At 35.8% G+C, this 17,794-nt stretch overlaps 1 protein-coding gene across 3 annotated transcripts in view; it reads right to left on the bottom strand.

Annotated features, from left to right (window-relative positions):
• Positions 1–6,021: 6,021 nt before the first annotated feature.
• The window catches only part of LOC121424734 (delta-1-pyrroline-5-carboxylate synthase-like), a 28,530-nt gene continuing 16,757 nt past the window's right edge, over positions 6,022–17,794 (bottom strand). Inside the window, exons 11-16 of one of the 3 annotated variants that reach the window (XM_041620490.1) lie at positions 16,941–17,136; positions 15,137–15,258; positions 14,237–14,423; positions 12,780–12,875; positions 10,450–10,650; positions 6,022–7,692 (exon numbers count right to left, since the gene is read on the bottom strand). In XM_041620490.1, the coding sequence (XP_041476424.1) occupies positions 10,451–10,650; positions 12,780–12,875; positions 14,237–14,423; positions 15,137–15,258; positions 16,941–17,136 (801 nt within the window). In that variant the 3' untranslated portion in view covers positions 6,022–7,692; position 10,450. Of the gene's footprint in view, positions 7,693–8,910; positions 10,651–12,779; positions 12,876–14,236; positions 14,424–15,136; positions 15,259–16,940; positions 17,137–17,794 lie in introns of those variants that run through there. The other 2 variants (XM_041620492.1, XM_041620491.1) reach the window with 2 other exon arrangements.

The raw sequence follows: 17,794 nt of genomic DNA, 5'->3' as shown, positions 1-17,794 counted from the left end.
TTTATTTTTTTTTAAATCAGGCGAATAAGGCTTCCCTCACTTAAGAAAATAGTTCGATGTCCACAAGTTTCAAATGCACTCATACCATGTTTACTAGGCAGAAACCAAAATGTTTGTAAATACTGTATATAAAATAGAAGTGGATGGGAGCAACATATTTCTTGTGAATTAAAACATTAGAAGTCACCAAGAAAGTGGAGTGTTGGGGAATAAATGCAGATTGAGACAATATCACCGTAGAGAGGGGAAGGTATAAATATTTATCCTTCTAGATTGCTCTTCAATATCAAGAAATACATTATCTTAAGTTAACCTGTGTAAAATTGTGTAGTCTCATTGTTAATAATGTTACGCAGATTTAACCATGTTATTGCAGATAAGAACAAGTTTTCAACATGTATGTACTAATTGTTAACGATATTCCTTACAGCAGCATCAATAAGGGCAAAAAAGACTTCTCCTGTGCATACAAATACTCTGGTGGGAACTGGGGACACCAATTAATTTAGTAGTCTTTTAATCTAAACATTAAAAAGAATGTACCTTACATGTTTTGGTGAATTTAGTGGCTTTGAACAGCCCCTTTGAACCATATTTTTCCAAATTACCCTCTCCCTTGTGACATGTGTGGAGGATCGTTCAAATATCACTTCTCCTTTCACAATTAATTCTCCTACTCCTGCTGTTACTACTTCTACACTACTACTACTACTACTACCACTACCACTACTACTACTACTACTACTATTATTATTACTACTACTACTACTAATTCTACTACTACTTCTTCTACTACTATTACTACTACAACAACTACTACTACTACTACTACTACTACTACTACTACTACTGCTACTGTATACTACTACTACTACTACTACTACTGTATACTACTACTACTACTACTTTATGATAATCCACATCTGTTAAATAACATCCATAGGCGCAGGCTCAACCAATAAGTTAATCACTACATATCTGCCGAAATAAGTGAGTTTTGAGAGACGGTTTAAAGAGTTCTATGCTGACAATGTCACGAAATGAAGAAGGGAGGGAGTTCCAAAGGCGTGGAGCAATGAAAGAAAAGGCACGGTCGTTTTCTCTCGTTTTTATACTTATATCAATACTCTTCCTACCACTTCCTACAAATACCATTATTACTGAGATCACCAACATCTCTCTTGGTAAATACTTTTACATCTACCTCGACTAATTATACTACAAACTACTTCCACTACTCCTACCACTATTACTATTCTTCTACTACTACTACTACTACTACTACTTTTAAACTACTACCACTATTAGTGCCACTGCTACTCCTACAATTATCACTATTTTACTACTACTACTACTCGCGGCAGTATAGAAAAAAATATATCAACTACTTCTACAACGTGGAGCGTTGTGGCCCAGTGGATTAGTCTACGGACTTTGAAAGAGAGGGTCGTGGGTTCGAATCCCAGCCATGGCGTAATTTCCTTCAGCAAGAAACTGATCCACAATGTGCTGCACTCAACCCAGGTGAGGTACTTCCGGTAGGAAGTAATTCCTTAAGAAGCTGTGTGCGCTCTGAACGCCTAGCTTAGCCGGGTAATATAGGAGCACCTTGAGCACCTAAGAAGGTGGATATGTGGGCAATATAGATACCCTATATTATCATTATTATTATTACTACTACTACAAACTACTACCACTACTAGTGCCACTACTACTCCTACCACTATTACTATTCTATTACTACTACTACTCTTAACCTACTACTACTACTACTACTACTACTACTACTACTACTACTACTACTACTACTTCTACCACTTAAACTACTACAACTAATATATCAACTACTACTACTACTACCACACTAATGCTATTACTACTACTACTACTACTGCTTCTGCTACTACTACTACTACTACTACTACTACTACTACTATCACTACTTCTACTACTACAGCTTATACAATGACTACTACCTCAACCAATAGATCTACTACAAGTTCAAGAATGAAAAAGAAATCTAGATCGGCTGTGAATAGTGACCAGTCGAATATTGAATTCATTTTCAATCTTAACTTTCAACTCTTAAAAGATTTATTTTCAAATGGTTTAGATTTACCTTTAAATCCGAAAGATTTACATCTAAATCGAATATTTAGCTACTATTCACAGCCTATCTGGATTATTATAATTCCTTTACTCACAATTTAGAGTTTATTTTTACTATACTGCCGCTATTATTGATAACAAGTGGAATGCCTCTGGCCGTCTCACCTGCATCACGCGGTTCAATATAGCAGCAGTGCTCACTTTGAATACTACTCTAACTCGCACAAGATGTTCAGTGATACATGGTTACTCTTATTTCCCTTTTTTATGAACTAGACCAATAAACTTACAGATATGATGGTTATTCAACAAAAAACCCCAACATGGCCAAAGTTCATTAACCTTACATGACCTTTGACCTTGATCATGTGACCTGAAACTCGAACAGGATGTTCAGTGATACTTGATTACTCTAATGTCCAAGTTTAATGAACTAGACCAACAAACTTTCAAAGTTATGATGGTAATTCAACAGATACCCCCGATTCGGCCAAAGTTCATTGACCTTTGACCTTAATCATGAGACCTGAAACGCGCACAGGATGTTCTGTGATACTTGATTACTATTATGTCCAAGTTTCATGAATCAGATCCATAAACTTTCAAAGTTATGATGGGAATTCAACAGATATCCCCAATTCGGCCAAAGTTCATTGACCCTAAATGACCTTTGACCTTGGTCATGTGACGTGAAACTCATGCAGGATGTTCAGTGATACTTGATTAACCTTATGTCCAAGTTTCATGAACTAGGTCCATATATTTTCAAAGTTATGATGGGAATTCAACAGATATCCCCAATTCGGCCAAAGTTCATTGACCCTAAATGACCTTTGACCTTGGTCATGTGACGTGAAACTCATGCAGGATGTTCAGTGATACTTGATTAACCTTATGTCCAAGTTTCATGAACTAGGTCCATATATTTTCTAAGTTATGATGACATTTCAAAAACTTAACCTCAGGTTAAGATTTCGATGTTGATTCCTCCAACATGGTCTAAGTTCATTGACCCTAAATGACCTTTGACCTTGGTCATGTGACATGAAACTCTGATAGGATGTTCAGTAATACTTGATTAACCTTATGGCCAAGTTTCATGAACTAGGTCCATATACTTTCTAAGTTATGACATCATTTCAAAAACTTAACCTCAGGTTAAGATTTGATGTTGACGCCGCCGCCGCCGCCGCCGTCGCCGCCGCCGTCGCCGCCGCCGTCGCCGTCGGAAAAGCGGCGCCTATAGTCTCACTTTGCTTCGCAGGTGAGACAAAAATAACAATGATTAGAAGAAAGAAAATTATTTCTCTGACTCTTTGCAAACCCTTTTTCACCCTGTATACCCACTTATACCCTGTTTGAAGCTAAATCTGAAAGTACAGCGGACTTCAAACTTGCCTCCGTGAAGATATTAAATAAGTGAAGGGGGGGGGGGGGACAAGAAAAATGAAAATGAGAGGAATTATAAAACTTTCAATGTCTGCTTGTGTACTGGATGGTTTTGCTAATTATTCTGTCATATATGTATCGGAACAGTCGTGTCCATAAATCTTCTTGTAAATTAAGTAAAATATGTGTTATATTTTGTTGTGCCAGAAATGTCATTAAACGAACAAGTGCCAAAATGTTTTCTATTTGTTTTTATTCAGAGGGGTAAGGTTGTGGCGTTGGCTACAGCAGACTACTAGCGGGTAAATATGAAATCAACATATTTCAGCAAGTCATACTTCCACCTTCGAATCTTGGGAATGTTAATGCTAAAAATCTTTGCCTCTGATTGGCTAATAACAATTTATCATTGGAAGCCATTGATAAGATGCTCCATGAAACACTGTTGTGGACCATCAACCCTTATACCACGGTCACATTTGCTCTACGGCGGCCGTACGGCGAGTCGAAAACAGCCGTTTTATTCATTTTTACTAAAACCACTTATATGTAGCTGGTGCAAACAAATGTTAAAACGGCTGTTTTCGACTCGCCGTACGGCCGCCATAGAACAAATGTGACCAAGGTGTTATACTTCACAAGTCATGTTCACTTCACTGTTGTAATAATCTTACATTCCATAATTTAGAATATGAATTTGCAACACATACTTTCAGAAAAAATATAAACCTAAAAAACCTACACAAACCAATTTCTACGACAAAATTCAACCATATTATGTTCTACACTGTATGTTACCTGTCACCATCCTTGCCTATAACATTTGCAGTAGACAACGGTATGCATCTAGATTGAAAAGATGTTTTGTAATTTCCATGAAATAAACAATGAACCCTTCCCGGGAACCCTTTTTTTTACATCCAGCTCTATTTTCATTTCATTTCACCAACTCCTCAAGCCGTGGTAATTGGAGGGCATTACATGTTTTCATATTTACTTTTGAAAAAAGAGAGAGAAATCATTTCAGGAAGGCACAGTAATGGAGAGCGTTTCATGTAAGGACTTGTCAGACATTTTATCCGACAAGTCCCGTTTTATGCAAGTTACTATAGTAACAGTGCTTCTCAACCAATCAGAATCCATGAAAGTTGTCAGATCTGACAACTTGTTGGACGAAAATATTGATGAAATGCCCCCCCCCCCCCCCGGACTCATCAGATGTAGCTTCTTTATGGAATTTCCCAAATACTGAACAGGCTCTCTCTTTTTTTTTTGCTATATCAGTGACTGTCTCACAGGTAACAGATATCTACATGTATTGCAAGCTTATGAGCTACATTGAGAGCAAAGTTGCGGGAGAATGGTATCCCATATATCTATGTGAATGTTAACATAGTAAATCAATAAATGCAACATACTGGACACTGATTACACATACTTGTTGCTCACCAAGAGCATGCTTTGAGGTTGGCAAAAAAAACCTGTCAGAAAAATGGTTTATCCTTACATCTGTCATTGTTTAAAACTATCATAAAACTGAATTCCGATGATGAGGTGCCACTATTTACAAGCTATGTATACTACTAGGTTCACCCTGCCGATCAGTCTAGCAAAAAGCCCAATCGCCCATTTTACTCGACAAAGCCCTTCCCAACAGCTAGTCATAAATGGTCGGGGCGGGTCTTATATGATCGAGTAGCTATCTGGCTGGCTTCGTGTTTAACACATGATGAACCGTAAGTCGTGATTGGTCAAGGAAAATGGGAGATCGGGCTTTATCGAGATTGATCGGATTGAACTGATCGGCAGTGTGAACCTAGCATATAACAACAATCTGATAACTTGGTAAGACTCTTTTATGACATACTATAGTAACAAGCATTGTGCATGAATCCGGGGCATGAATACTGGATTCTAAGTATGGTATCACATTCAATTATTACAGGCTAGTGAAATATTATGCCCTTTGCCCCCAAGGAAAGAAACACCTATGTTTGAACTTTCTGAGTAAACTGATCTTTTGATATGTGCAGAGTATAGACATCATTATGGTGCTGAGCTAGCTAGCTGGGAGCAAGGTACATACCACTGTCTATCATCAAATGTTGTCAGGACCATGTATCACAAGGCTTTGTGTTTGATATTAGGATTGTTTTTATGATTGATTACATTGATCATAATGGATAATCAAGTGAACAAATCAACTTTCAACTGCATCGATAATCGATTGCAAAGTTTGTGATTCAGATCACCGAGGGATGTCAACTGTTAAATAACATAGGTGTAGAAAGGTAGGGCTTTATACAGGTTTGTGACAGTTATTTTAAATTAATTTTAATAGAAACCAGTTGAATTCTGCAGTTCAAAGACATTGATTTAGTCATATGATTTGACATATCTTTCCAGAATTAAATCTCAATTCAGAGTTCAACTAGTCAGGTAGTCACCACTGATTTCCAAATCCAATATAGTTTTAGAGTGTACATATTCAGTTTAAATGATGACATATGAAATACATTAAAATAAGCTTGCCTCCATGCATCAAGTCATTGTTTGTATCCTCAAAATTTCACTTTAAACATAACAATAACAGACAGAAAAAGAAAAGTTTTGAATGTGTATGTATGACGCTATTTAATAAACATTTCTTTACCAGCATCACACATCACATGTCCAATATTTTCTTCCAAAATAGTTAAGTTAACAAGCAAAGGAATTGTGCAGGATTTTATAAGTAATGATTGTGCATAATGCTGATGAGCAGAATATAAGTCAAATGAAAAAAAAATACAATTAAAACAATGAAATATCAATAATGAAATTAGATACATTCTATACCCTAAATTCAAATCTACCTACAGGTAGTATTCTCCTCTTATTTATGCATACAAACATGGATCCTAATAGAACTCTCGAATCCATGAAACAAATGACAAAGAAAACAATTCTCTAAAAATAAAAGATTCTATTCAAAGCATACTTGACTAAAATCTCGAGTCCATAATCTTTTCTAAGCTATAGATGTAAATTTTCATACTTCCAATTGCCCAACATAACATGTAACAGTGTATGATTGTGCCTTGAATCCTTCCATTTTAATGATATAATAACAAAATCTTAAGTCTGCTATTTTACTTCTAGTTGATTATTTTGCATGTATCTTAACCCCTCTTTAATTAATAGCTGACTAATAAATACCATCAAATAGGTTGTTTTCAGTTATCAGCCAAATAAACTCAAGGTCTACGGATGTCACAGACACACTACAAAGTAGCAGATATTGCACAGAATAATGACGGTTCTGGATCAATACAGTTTTTCATATCAAGTAGGATTTGGAAACATAAAAGAATTTGTTGGCTTTCAGAGAACACAGCACTGAATGAAAACTGTGATAATGAGCAGCATCTCAAAACGACAATATTTGCATGAACTCATAAATAAAATGGTAAAACTCATCAGGGTAATTGAGAAAAATATGGACCGAACTGAAAAATGTCCAGTTCAGGTCATTATTTGGCACATTCAATGCTAGCAGTACAATACAGTTACATTTGCACAGCTAAAATGAACACATAAATTTCTCCATCACAATTCACAACACAACAGAAATTAATGCACAACTGGGTGCCATGTCATAAAAAGCTGTTTAAAGTTATGGGCAACTTTACGCACGACTGGTGATCATTTCTCAATCATCCTCTTCAGCTTTACCGGTATTCAAACTTTGATCTTTGTTAATTGAAATATTAATTACAGTATCAGAACAGAAAACTAAACAAATTCCAAACTCAATTAGGCTTACGCAATTCATGAAGGAAATGCATTTTCATTATGTTAGTTAAAAATGGGACAAAGTGGAGGTATTCATCAGAATAAAAGATCACCAATCTTGTGTTAAGTCAAGCATAACTTATGAACAGCTTTGTGAAACAGGCGCCAGGTATGCTTCAAAACTTCTCAAAGGAAAGCAAAGTTTGAAGGAAATATCTAAAGATTTTTTTTCAGTGTTTGCACCTCCAAAAAAAATTCAGTATGCCTTTTCTAAAATCCTATATAAATAATTAACGTTGGACAACTTGGCTATGGACAGAGAGAAATTAAAGGACTAAGGCAAAATGACAATTCAGAAGCCATTATTGTCATTATGGTCCACTTCAACTGAGCGATGTATATTTCCTGCTCTCCAGAACCGGAATGGTAAAAGATATAACAAAGAAAAGAGGTGATGTCATTCCGATATTTAGAGACACTAATACAAATATAAGGCATTAAATGTATATGATGAAGCTGCATGTATATCTACCAATAATGATGAAACAATGGCAATTGTTTTCTAGTGTACATGTAAATTATAAGCACAACATTACTGCAGAAATAAACAAAATGAATACATTCTATCCAAGGAATGTTGATTGTAAAAAAGTTAATTATAAGATACCATGCTGGGTGGAGGCATTTTATTTTATCCCATTTTTCTTCATTTCACTCAATCATTTTAAAGCTAGAAGGTTATACAGCTTTATAAGAGTATAATGGTTTACATGCTATTTCACAGAGCAAGGTAATGAACAAGATGAATACATTCTTGGAATGAATCACATCAAAGACTTCCTTGAGTGAATAAAATGCAGGATTTGAACTAAAATGGTATATGGTGGAATCAACAAGAATTAAAATGAAATGAAAATTTCAGAAAAGGGATTTTTAACAGACAAAATATTTTCAAAGTTAAACTGTATGTATAACAAGAAAAATTACCAAAAAATAACTTTTAAAACAACAAAAATTTGTTGACAAAGAAAAGGCTGAATTAAAAATTGGACTTTTACAAGAGGAAAATATGACAAAATATGATCATAACATCTACATCAAGTTTAGATATTTTTAGCAAAAAAGAAGAGAAAGAAATTAAATCACAATTTCAATCATAAAAGAAGCAAAGCAATATTCATACTGTCAGCTTATTAAGATATAGTGCAATTATATGTATGCAAGGACAAAAAATGTTACAAAAATAATTGTAAAATAAATAAGCAAGGTTATTCTTTGATAAAAATTGATATCTGGTAATATAATCTAGCAAATAAGTAGATTTCAAAATATTTACTTCATTCCATGAGAATTAAAAGCAGTATACTGATACTTACACTTTAAAAGCAAAATTATAATCACAACAACTCGTCGCATGCACCACGAACCGTCCTATCTGCACACTTCGATGCGAAGTTAAGCACACTGTATCTATTCCACGAACCGTCCTCTCTGTTTCGTTGCCCACTGTGGCGTAAATAACTAACTTCAAGAAAGTATGAAGATACGGGATGAAACTTTGGAACCTGAACTTTTTAACGAAGACACTGGTAAATAATTTGCTTTCCTAGTAGGTGCACTTATTGCTGGTTTAAAAAAAACTTTTCTTTAAATGCGTTTTCTGCAAAAGCAACTTTCGCATAGATGTGCGCAGAGAGGACGGTTCGTGGTGTGTGCGACGAATTTATCTCCAATGTATATACCCATAATACAGTAATATACTAATCTTTATCATAATCAGCATACAAAAAATAGAAATGATCAATATTATATAAATCAATTCTGAGATGACAAATTGATCACAAGTAGAGAAAAATTGGACAAGCATAGCACTGAAATTTTATTAAAATGTTATTCATCAAAGGTAATACATTTATTATTATTCTCACAATTAATTATATGCACATCTATGCAAAAAGCCAATGATCCCACATACTCAACATTTCATTTGTAATTTTATCTTGTTAGTTCGTCAGCCCAAGCTTTGAAACACCCAATCCAATCACCCTATAAATTGTTATCATCATAATCCATCATCTTCTTTGAGGAAGTAAACCAGAATTTTGAATTATTGGGGGGAAAATGAAACAACATTCATGCTAAATAAGATATAATAATTACTTAAGAAAAAAATGTATCTGTTTTAAACTAGTTCACTCATATATCTCAATACAGTGCAATGTATCCCACCAAACTTTACCCCCCCCCCCCCGCTAAATTTCTGCCTCATTATGTCAATAGCCAGGCAACAGCTTTCACTAAACTTCACACTCTGTATTTCACCAGTTGTGTCTCACCGAGTTGTGATTTACATGGATTTCTCTCAGTTAATCAATCAGTGACAACCTACCAAACTTGATACCATCTTGATAACAGGATCTTTTATTCTAGTAATTTTTAAAGGGCTTTGCAGCCTATCCTGAAGATGAAATAAAATTGGATGCACGTTATGAGAAGAAATGAAGAAAATTTTCTAAATGGTTTCGCAAGAGAATTTGGAAGCTGTCCGACGAACCTGCATCTGCTACAAGACATCAAGTACTTACAGACGTGAAAAAAAGAGCAATTCTCAACCAGCAACCAGAAAGACACGTTGATTCATGATTAAATACTTTATATCAGAGACCTCTATGCTGTTGCATTAGGGGTCACATGAGATTTCAAAATGGAGTACTCTGAATGTAGCCTTCTGTCAAGGCCTCCCGCTGTAAAGTATAGGGACTGATGCGGAAAGACTACACATGGGCTTCAAAGCCGCGAGTCATTAACCACAATGAGACAAGCCTTTTGCATCTTGTTTTGAATTCTAATACCAATAGAAGCCAATCAGGAGCCATCTTTCAAATGACAGCTCACTCACACGTGTCAACAATGCCCTGTGTGGAGCAGGTTGAGCCCATCATTTTGATTGGTCGATCAGCGTAAGTTTGTGCCCCAGTACAAATCAATGAATATTCATGTATTCACCACATTTAACTGGCTCTGAAGACAATTCAAGAGTATGTAGTCTTCATCAGCCATGTTTTGTTCATCATCGTGCAATGGTGAAAAACACAATTTTGTCCAAGGAGCCTTGTTAGAAAACTACTATGAATGGGATTAGCCAATGGAATCATCCAGGAGAGTTACCAAGATACCTCTATGCTGTTGACGACTCCAGGATGTCATTTCCATTCTCCACCTCCAGTTCCTTATGCACAAACATCTTGGTGCCTCCTGCTGCATACTCCTGCACAGTGTCTCCAGATCCCTCAAGGATCCACTTGGTGGTAAGGAGACCCTCCACACCGACGGGCCCTCGGGCGTGGATCCTGGTGGTGCTTATACCAACTTCAGCTCCTAGATAGAATCAATGGCAATACAACATTTTTTTTAAATATCATCACACCTATGCAATTTTCATAAGGAATACAGTCATAAACACTGTTATATATAAATATTACACTGTTAGTTGAAAATAATTCTAAGAGGTAAATATATTGATGGACATGATTGAAGTTCATGTAATCATGACAAAAATAAACAGATTTTAATCATTATGAAGTATTGAAATATCCTACATTTCATTTGTTGATTATTTAATATCCCTTAATCATGCACACAATATCACATTAGAAATTACATAAACACATATACATAAAGAAGTGTGACATTTCTTTCTATGATTTTTAGTTTTTTCAAACTGAAAAAAAAATCACTTGATGTCACCATTGGGGTATGAAAACACCACATCTCTCAAAAAGCTTAATTTTAGAGTCATTACCTATTAAACCAGCAGGTTTCCTTTGTTACAGAGAATTCACTAAATAAATTAGGAAAATGTTTTTCAGACAATGATAAGATGTAACCATTGATATATTTCCAAAATAACATCTTTTTCTGAGCAGACCCAAATTAAAAAAAAAATCTATTTTGAGATATAATTACCGTGTTTACACTTAATCGGCTTTTGCATCGGCTCTCGGTTCAGAACCGCAAGTCAATGCAGCATCGGCTTTTTCATAGCGTGTAAACACGATTAACTTGCATCTGCTCTCGGTTCAGAATCGGCAATTTGCACCACCAAAGTAGTAGGTTCTGAACCGTGAGCCGATGCAGAATCAGCTTTTTTACTACGTGTAAACAGAAAGCCGATTCTGCATCGGCAATTGGTGTGCATTTCATTTACTTTACCATTGTGATGTAATTGTAAGCGCATGGATCCAGCGTTGTCTTTATTATGACGTATATTGTTGGTGTGTGTATCATTTCAGGTTTTTGCATCGGCTTGCGGTTCTGAACCGCGAGCTGTATCAGCGTGTGAACACAGTGCAAGATAAACCAAAAGCCGATTCTGCATCGCTTTTGGTTATGAACCAAAAGCCAATCAAGTGTAAACACAGTAAATGTTTTAACACCCCACCATTGATGTGTTTAACTGTGACCTACATTCCTTCTTGTTTACAAATTAAGTGTACATTTCACTGGATGAATGAATTCATTGGTTGTAGATTTCATCCTGCATGAAGTATATTTCACTGTTTGATTGACAGGTGGAATGAAGAATGAAGATCAGCTGCTTTATCCAATGTTCATTTCAAAACCTAAATTTACATTACATCCCCAAGTTTCATTCTTATTTCTCATTTTCAATTTTGACCCAAAGACAATGATGGTCATTATAGCTATGATAAACTTTGAATATGATCCTATATCTAAAACAGGAATGGAGATGTTTTTCGATGTGAATACAAAGAATGAGAAGTTCCATGCTGTGTCAATGTTTCTTGCACAGAATTTGCACACAGTATTTCTAAATGAGAGAAAAAAAACCAAGATAAATAAATATAAATGCATACACATACTCAAAATAAGCATCAGCTTCATTTACCATGTATACAAAAAATAATATCCTTTACCGAACAGCATTTTTACAGAACAAAAACCCTACAAAAATCTAATGACAGTTAAAGGAGAGTTTTGTTTTGATTCAGATTTTTTTATGCTTGTCAAAAAAAATGATGGGAAAATGCAACTTGTAAGTGGCGATCACTTTCCTTCTTTTTTTTACTTATTTCATTTCTTCAGAAGCATGCCCCCCCCATCCCCGCCACACTTTGATCTGACCCTGGTAAAATCTTAAAGACACCCAACTTGTCAAGGATTGTGCACATACGTAATCCAAAGCGGTAACCATCTGATTTCCTTTACATTTTATGATAAGGGAAAAGTATCTTTACTGAACAGCATTTTTACAGAACAACAAAAACCCTACAAAAATCTAATGACAGTTAAAGGAGAGTTTTGATTTGTGTCAGACTTGTTTATGCTTGTCAAAAAAAATGATGGGAAAATGCAACCTGTAAGTGGTGATCACTTGCCTTTTTTAAAAAATTTCTTCAAAAGCATGCCACACCCCCCCGCCACACTTTGATCTGACCCTGGTAAAATCTTAAAGACACCAAACTTGTGAAGGGTTGTGCACATACCTAATCCAAAGCGGTAACCATCTGAGAAGCGAGTACTGGCATTGTGGAAGACACAGGCACTGTCCAAATTATTCAAGAATTGATCAGCTGATTCCTCTATAATGATCAAAACAGAGATGATAGGTGGCTCCCATTTTATTTTATTCAAGAGGTTCAAATACTCTGAGGGTTCATTACTCCAAAACATGCAAATTGCATAGGCTCGGATGTTTAATACTTCAGAAAATGAAAAACAGTTGGTTAATATGACTTGTGGCATTACTAAGAAGCTTTGTTATTCCCAAGGTTTGTTAAGAATCATTTTTCTGAATGTTCATTCATCTGAAAATGAATTAGGGTTTGCAACTTGCAAGAATCATAAAAAAAGACAAACCATATGAACCTTATTACATTATCAAACAATCAAACCTTGAGAATAATGAAACCTAATTAGCTTTTGGATTAATTAACATTCAATAAAAAAATGTTATATCATTTGAAGATTTATCAACCTTCAGAATAAAAAATAAAAAAAATTAACAGTGTCAGCATAACAAGCATTTGGATACATTAACCGATGAAACATCAAACTTTCAAAGAAAATTAACCTTTAGAGCAACAAGCTGTAACCATTTCAACAACAATAATTGTGGATAAATTACAGGAACTACCAAATTTCAACCACTAAAGATAAATTCAAGCTGTAGTTACAATCATAAAATGAATGTGAACAAAATACATCAAATGACAACCTAAGTGCATGCTGCCAGATGACTCTGTTCGAAACAGAATATGCTCAAAACTATAGCAAAACACAATTGGCATTCATGCAATAGACAGCCTCTTTCAAAGCTGCATGTATGATCAATAAACATGGTCTTGAGTCCTAACCTGTATTAGAGATGTCTAGGGTATTATTAGATTTTCAGCTCATTTTCATTATTTCACAATATTTGGCTTATTAAACTTGTTGAAGACAGATTTCATAAATAGTGTCTATTGATGTCTTCAATAGTTAAAAACATGGGAGCATTTTACTACATTGACATTTAGATCAATGGTCATATGACTATAATACACTTCGATACTATAGAATTGAGACTCTCTCAAAATCATTTTCACTGAAACTTGTTGAGCATGGCTTTAAATATTCAAATATACCCTAGTCTAACAACATCAAATGCTCAGTTGCAGGATGCCACTTGAAATTGATATTTAAAGAATAAAATTCATCTCAAATAATAATTTTACTACAAAAAATGTTTCCTTTAAGTTCATATTGAATTCAGGTGAAAGCTTGTAATGTTGGTTAACTGCACTTAATTTAAGGAATGAATAGTACCTGATTTGAAAATATCATTATTCAAATAAAGATAACTTTGTTGTGTATATAATTTCAGGAAAAAAACACATTTGTTTCTGTACAATGATGTGAAACAGAGACTTTTATCACATTACTTTTTAAAATATACACTCACTATTATTTGTGACAATGACATCAGTATGCGAGCTGCCATGTTTGTGAATATGATTGATAGCAGCTGTGACGTCATCAACAATCTCCACTGCACACTCTAAAGCACCGTACTCTATGCTCATGGAGTCTGCTTCACGTGGGCCAAACTTGAGGGAACGGGCCAAGCGAGGGCCAGGGTTGAATTTGACCTAATGTGGGATCAAACAGACGAAATCCTATCATATTGTCAACACATAACCGACAACAAATTCCATGATGCATAAATCAATCTGAAACCAAAGACTGTTTTTAGAGAACATGTATGTTCACTCAGAATAAGTTCTTATATAAAATATCACATATTTTCTTTATTTCTTTCTTTTCTTAAGTAAATATTCTGATATGCAAATAAAGTGTGTTTTAGGAATACAATCAATCCCCAATATCTGTACTTGGTAAAATGCCTTGGCTTACATGAAATAATTTAACATCATACATAATACCCCTTTAAGGTTACAACTTAAACTTAGGTTGCAACATCAAAGAGACAATGTAGATGATTTTCAATTATTTGGGTAATTTGATGATAATTCCATCAAATAACAACCCTTTTTGAATATCCAGCCCCATTTTTCCCTCACTTGGTGAACTGCTCAAGCCATGATAATCTCACAGCCTGTGAACGCCTTCTCAAATGAACACAAAGCAGAGACGAATCATTTCAGAAGGGACCTGCAGAGACAGGCTAGATGTATGTATACACTATGGAGCTTCAATGTTCGAATCTGTTTCACCTCCACTTTGAGGAATTTCAAATTTGAAAATATTGTTAACACATGGCAGTGAAATAAACTATATAATACACAACAAACTGAGACTAAATGAAAGTGGTAGGTAGCTCTCCGACTACAGGTCTACATACATTTTCAGCTCTAAGCATATCCAGGATATCTTCAAAGAATTGAGTATGTCTGAATTTCTTGTGGATGAGAAGTGTTTCCATGGCATTGCAGGCAGCAGGGTAATCGCATTTTGAATCACGAACTGCAACGAAGGAAAGCAAAGAAGAGTTTAGAAATAGGGGTGCATTTTGCTGGTAAAATGCAACTGCAACCTCTAATAAAATATTGCATGTTTTACATAGCAAAATGGACCAGTGGAAAGAAAAAGGGTTTAAATTAATTGAAATTTGTGGAAATGTACCCCCCCCCCCACCAGCTCTCATGAAGATAAACAGAATTAGAATGTAGTCAAAGGAAATAATTGAATTATTCAAGTCAGATGGGCACCAGCTGACATAGAGAGTTGATTTGCTGACCCTGGACTTTGTAAAAAAGCATTGGAAATGCCTGTAATATAGGCATTTTTGGGATAAAGGAAACCTGTTGAACCCCCAAGAATTTCTTGACCCAAGCCTGCTGAGCTGACATTACCATAAGGCGATTTCTAGAGGCATTACACAATGTCTGATAGCCGTAAATCTTGTTCTATTCTAGGTGATTTATGCTCCATGTTGAATCAAATTGCCCATAAACACCCACAATAATCTCTTTTTTACTGAATTTTTTTACCAAACAATATGACATGAAATCAAATGTTCACTACCACGTTCACCCTAACTGCTTTTATTTTGCCCAAACCTTAAATTTAGTGTGCAAAAGCATCCTGAAAAGGGAATTTTGGCTATCATTTTACAAGTGCTAATTAACTGTTTATGGAAGCGGTTATCACACAATCCCCTTCCTCTTTATATCTAACTGTCCACTCCCCCCTCCCTCCTACCCCCATATCTGTCTGTCTCTGTTTCCCTCCCTCTCCCTTCCTCCCAGTATACTTTCTCTTCCCTATGTTGCTTGTCTCTTTTCCCGAAAACTAAAAGTTAGAAAGTTATTTTCCTACGACTATTCTTACTAATCTTGAGAGCCATATCAGGGTCTGCTCATCAATGTAGACTAGACAGATTCCTTCACTGCATCTGGGGACAGGGGTACAATGGCTCTGTCTGTCCATTCCGATCCCCCCCCTGCTGTGCTGTCTCTTTTCCCCCATTTTAACTAACAAAAATTCTTACTAATCTTCAGAGCCATATTCGGTTCCGTTTCCTCATCAAAGTAGACATGACAGATACCTTCACTGTGTCCTAGGACCAGGATCTCATCACTATGCCTGTCTGTCCATATCTTCTATCCCCCTCCCTCCGTCCCTGCTGTGCTGTCTTCCCCCCCCCCCCCTTTGAACTAAAAGTTTTTCTTACTAATCTGGAGAGCCATATCCGCATCAGCTTCCTCATCAATGAAGACATAACAGATTCCTTTGCTGTGTCCTAGGACAGGATCTCATCACTATGCATGTCTGTCCATATCTTCTATCCCCCTCCCCCCGTCCCTGCTGTGCTGTCTCCCCCCCCCCTTTTGAACTAAAAGTTTTCTTACTAATCTTGAGAGCCATATCCGCATCAGCTGTCTCATCAATGAAGACATAACAGATTCCTTTGCTGTGTCCTAGGTCAGGATCTCATCACTCTGCTTGTCTGTCCTTATCTTCTATCCCCTCCCCCCACTCCATGTTGTGCTGTCTCCCCCCCCCCCTTTGAACTTAAAGTTTTTCTAACCAATGACAGATTCCTTCGCTGTGTCTGAGGACAGGCGTACAATCGCTCTGTCTATCCATTCCGATCCCCCTCCGCCCCCCCCCCCCCCCCCTTTTGAACTAAAAGTTTTTCTTACTAATCTTGAGAGCCATATCAGGTTCAGCTTCCTCATCAATGAAGACATGACAGATTCCTTCACTGTGTCCTAGGACAGGGATACCTTCACTCTGTTGCTGTATCAGTTGAACCATCTCCTTAGAACCTCTCGGGATCACAAGGTCAATGTCATCAGACATCTTCAACAAATCACCAACCTGCTCTCTTGTACTGATCTGTGAAAATTAGATAGCAATTTGAATTTGAATTTTCTTTTTCTTTTCAAGAATTCAATTTTTTAGAAGGCTACATGATGCCATGATCCCGACTACGGTCTCTCGATCACAGAGTTGTGGGTTCAAATCTCATTCCCGGCAATAATTTCCTTCCACAAGAAATGCATTAAAAATTGTGCTGAATTCAACCCAGGTTAAGTGGGTACCTAGCGGGACTATATTCTTTGCAATGTAGAATAAACAATTGCAAGGGTAATTATTTTGTATTATTGTAGGGTGCTTTGAGACTTTTGAAAAAGTATTAAGTGCTATACATGTATAAGCAAGTAAAAATATCATCCATTGTATATGATTACCATGATAATTGCCCTTGTATTTAGATGAAGATGTGATGAAATACCAAGGAATTTGTATTCACTGCATGCATCATTGTGTAAATCTAGATTTTCAAAAGTTCTCTATTTAAAAATATAGCGAGTTCTAACATTAATTCTAATAAAGTATTGATGAAGAAAGATGTGTAATTGTTGACCGACTGACTACAAAATTTTACAATTCCCATAGATTATGTACATAGGCCGATTGGTCTCCAGTAGACAATGGATTAATAGACCAAAATAATTCATAGATTGCCAGCTTTTTTTTTGATAGATTGATA

Source organism: Lytechinus variegatus, chromosome 12, assembly GCF_018143015.1.
Source record: "Lytechinus variegatus isolate NC3 chromosome 12, Lvar_3.0, whole genome shotgun sequence".
Taxonomy (NCBI): Eukaryota; Metazoa; Echinodermata; class Echinoidea; order Temnopleuroida; family Toxopneustidae; genus Lytechinus; species Lytechinus variegatus.
This window is presented reverse-complemented; position numbering and strand designations above follow the sequence as displayed.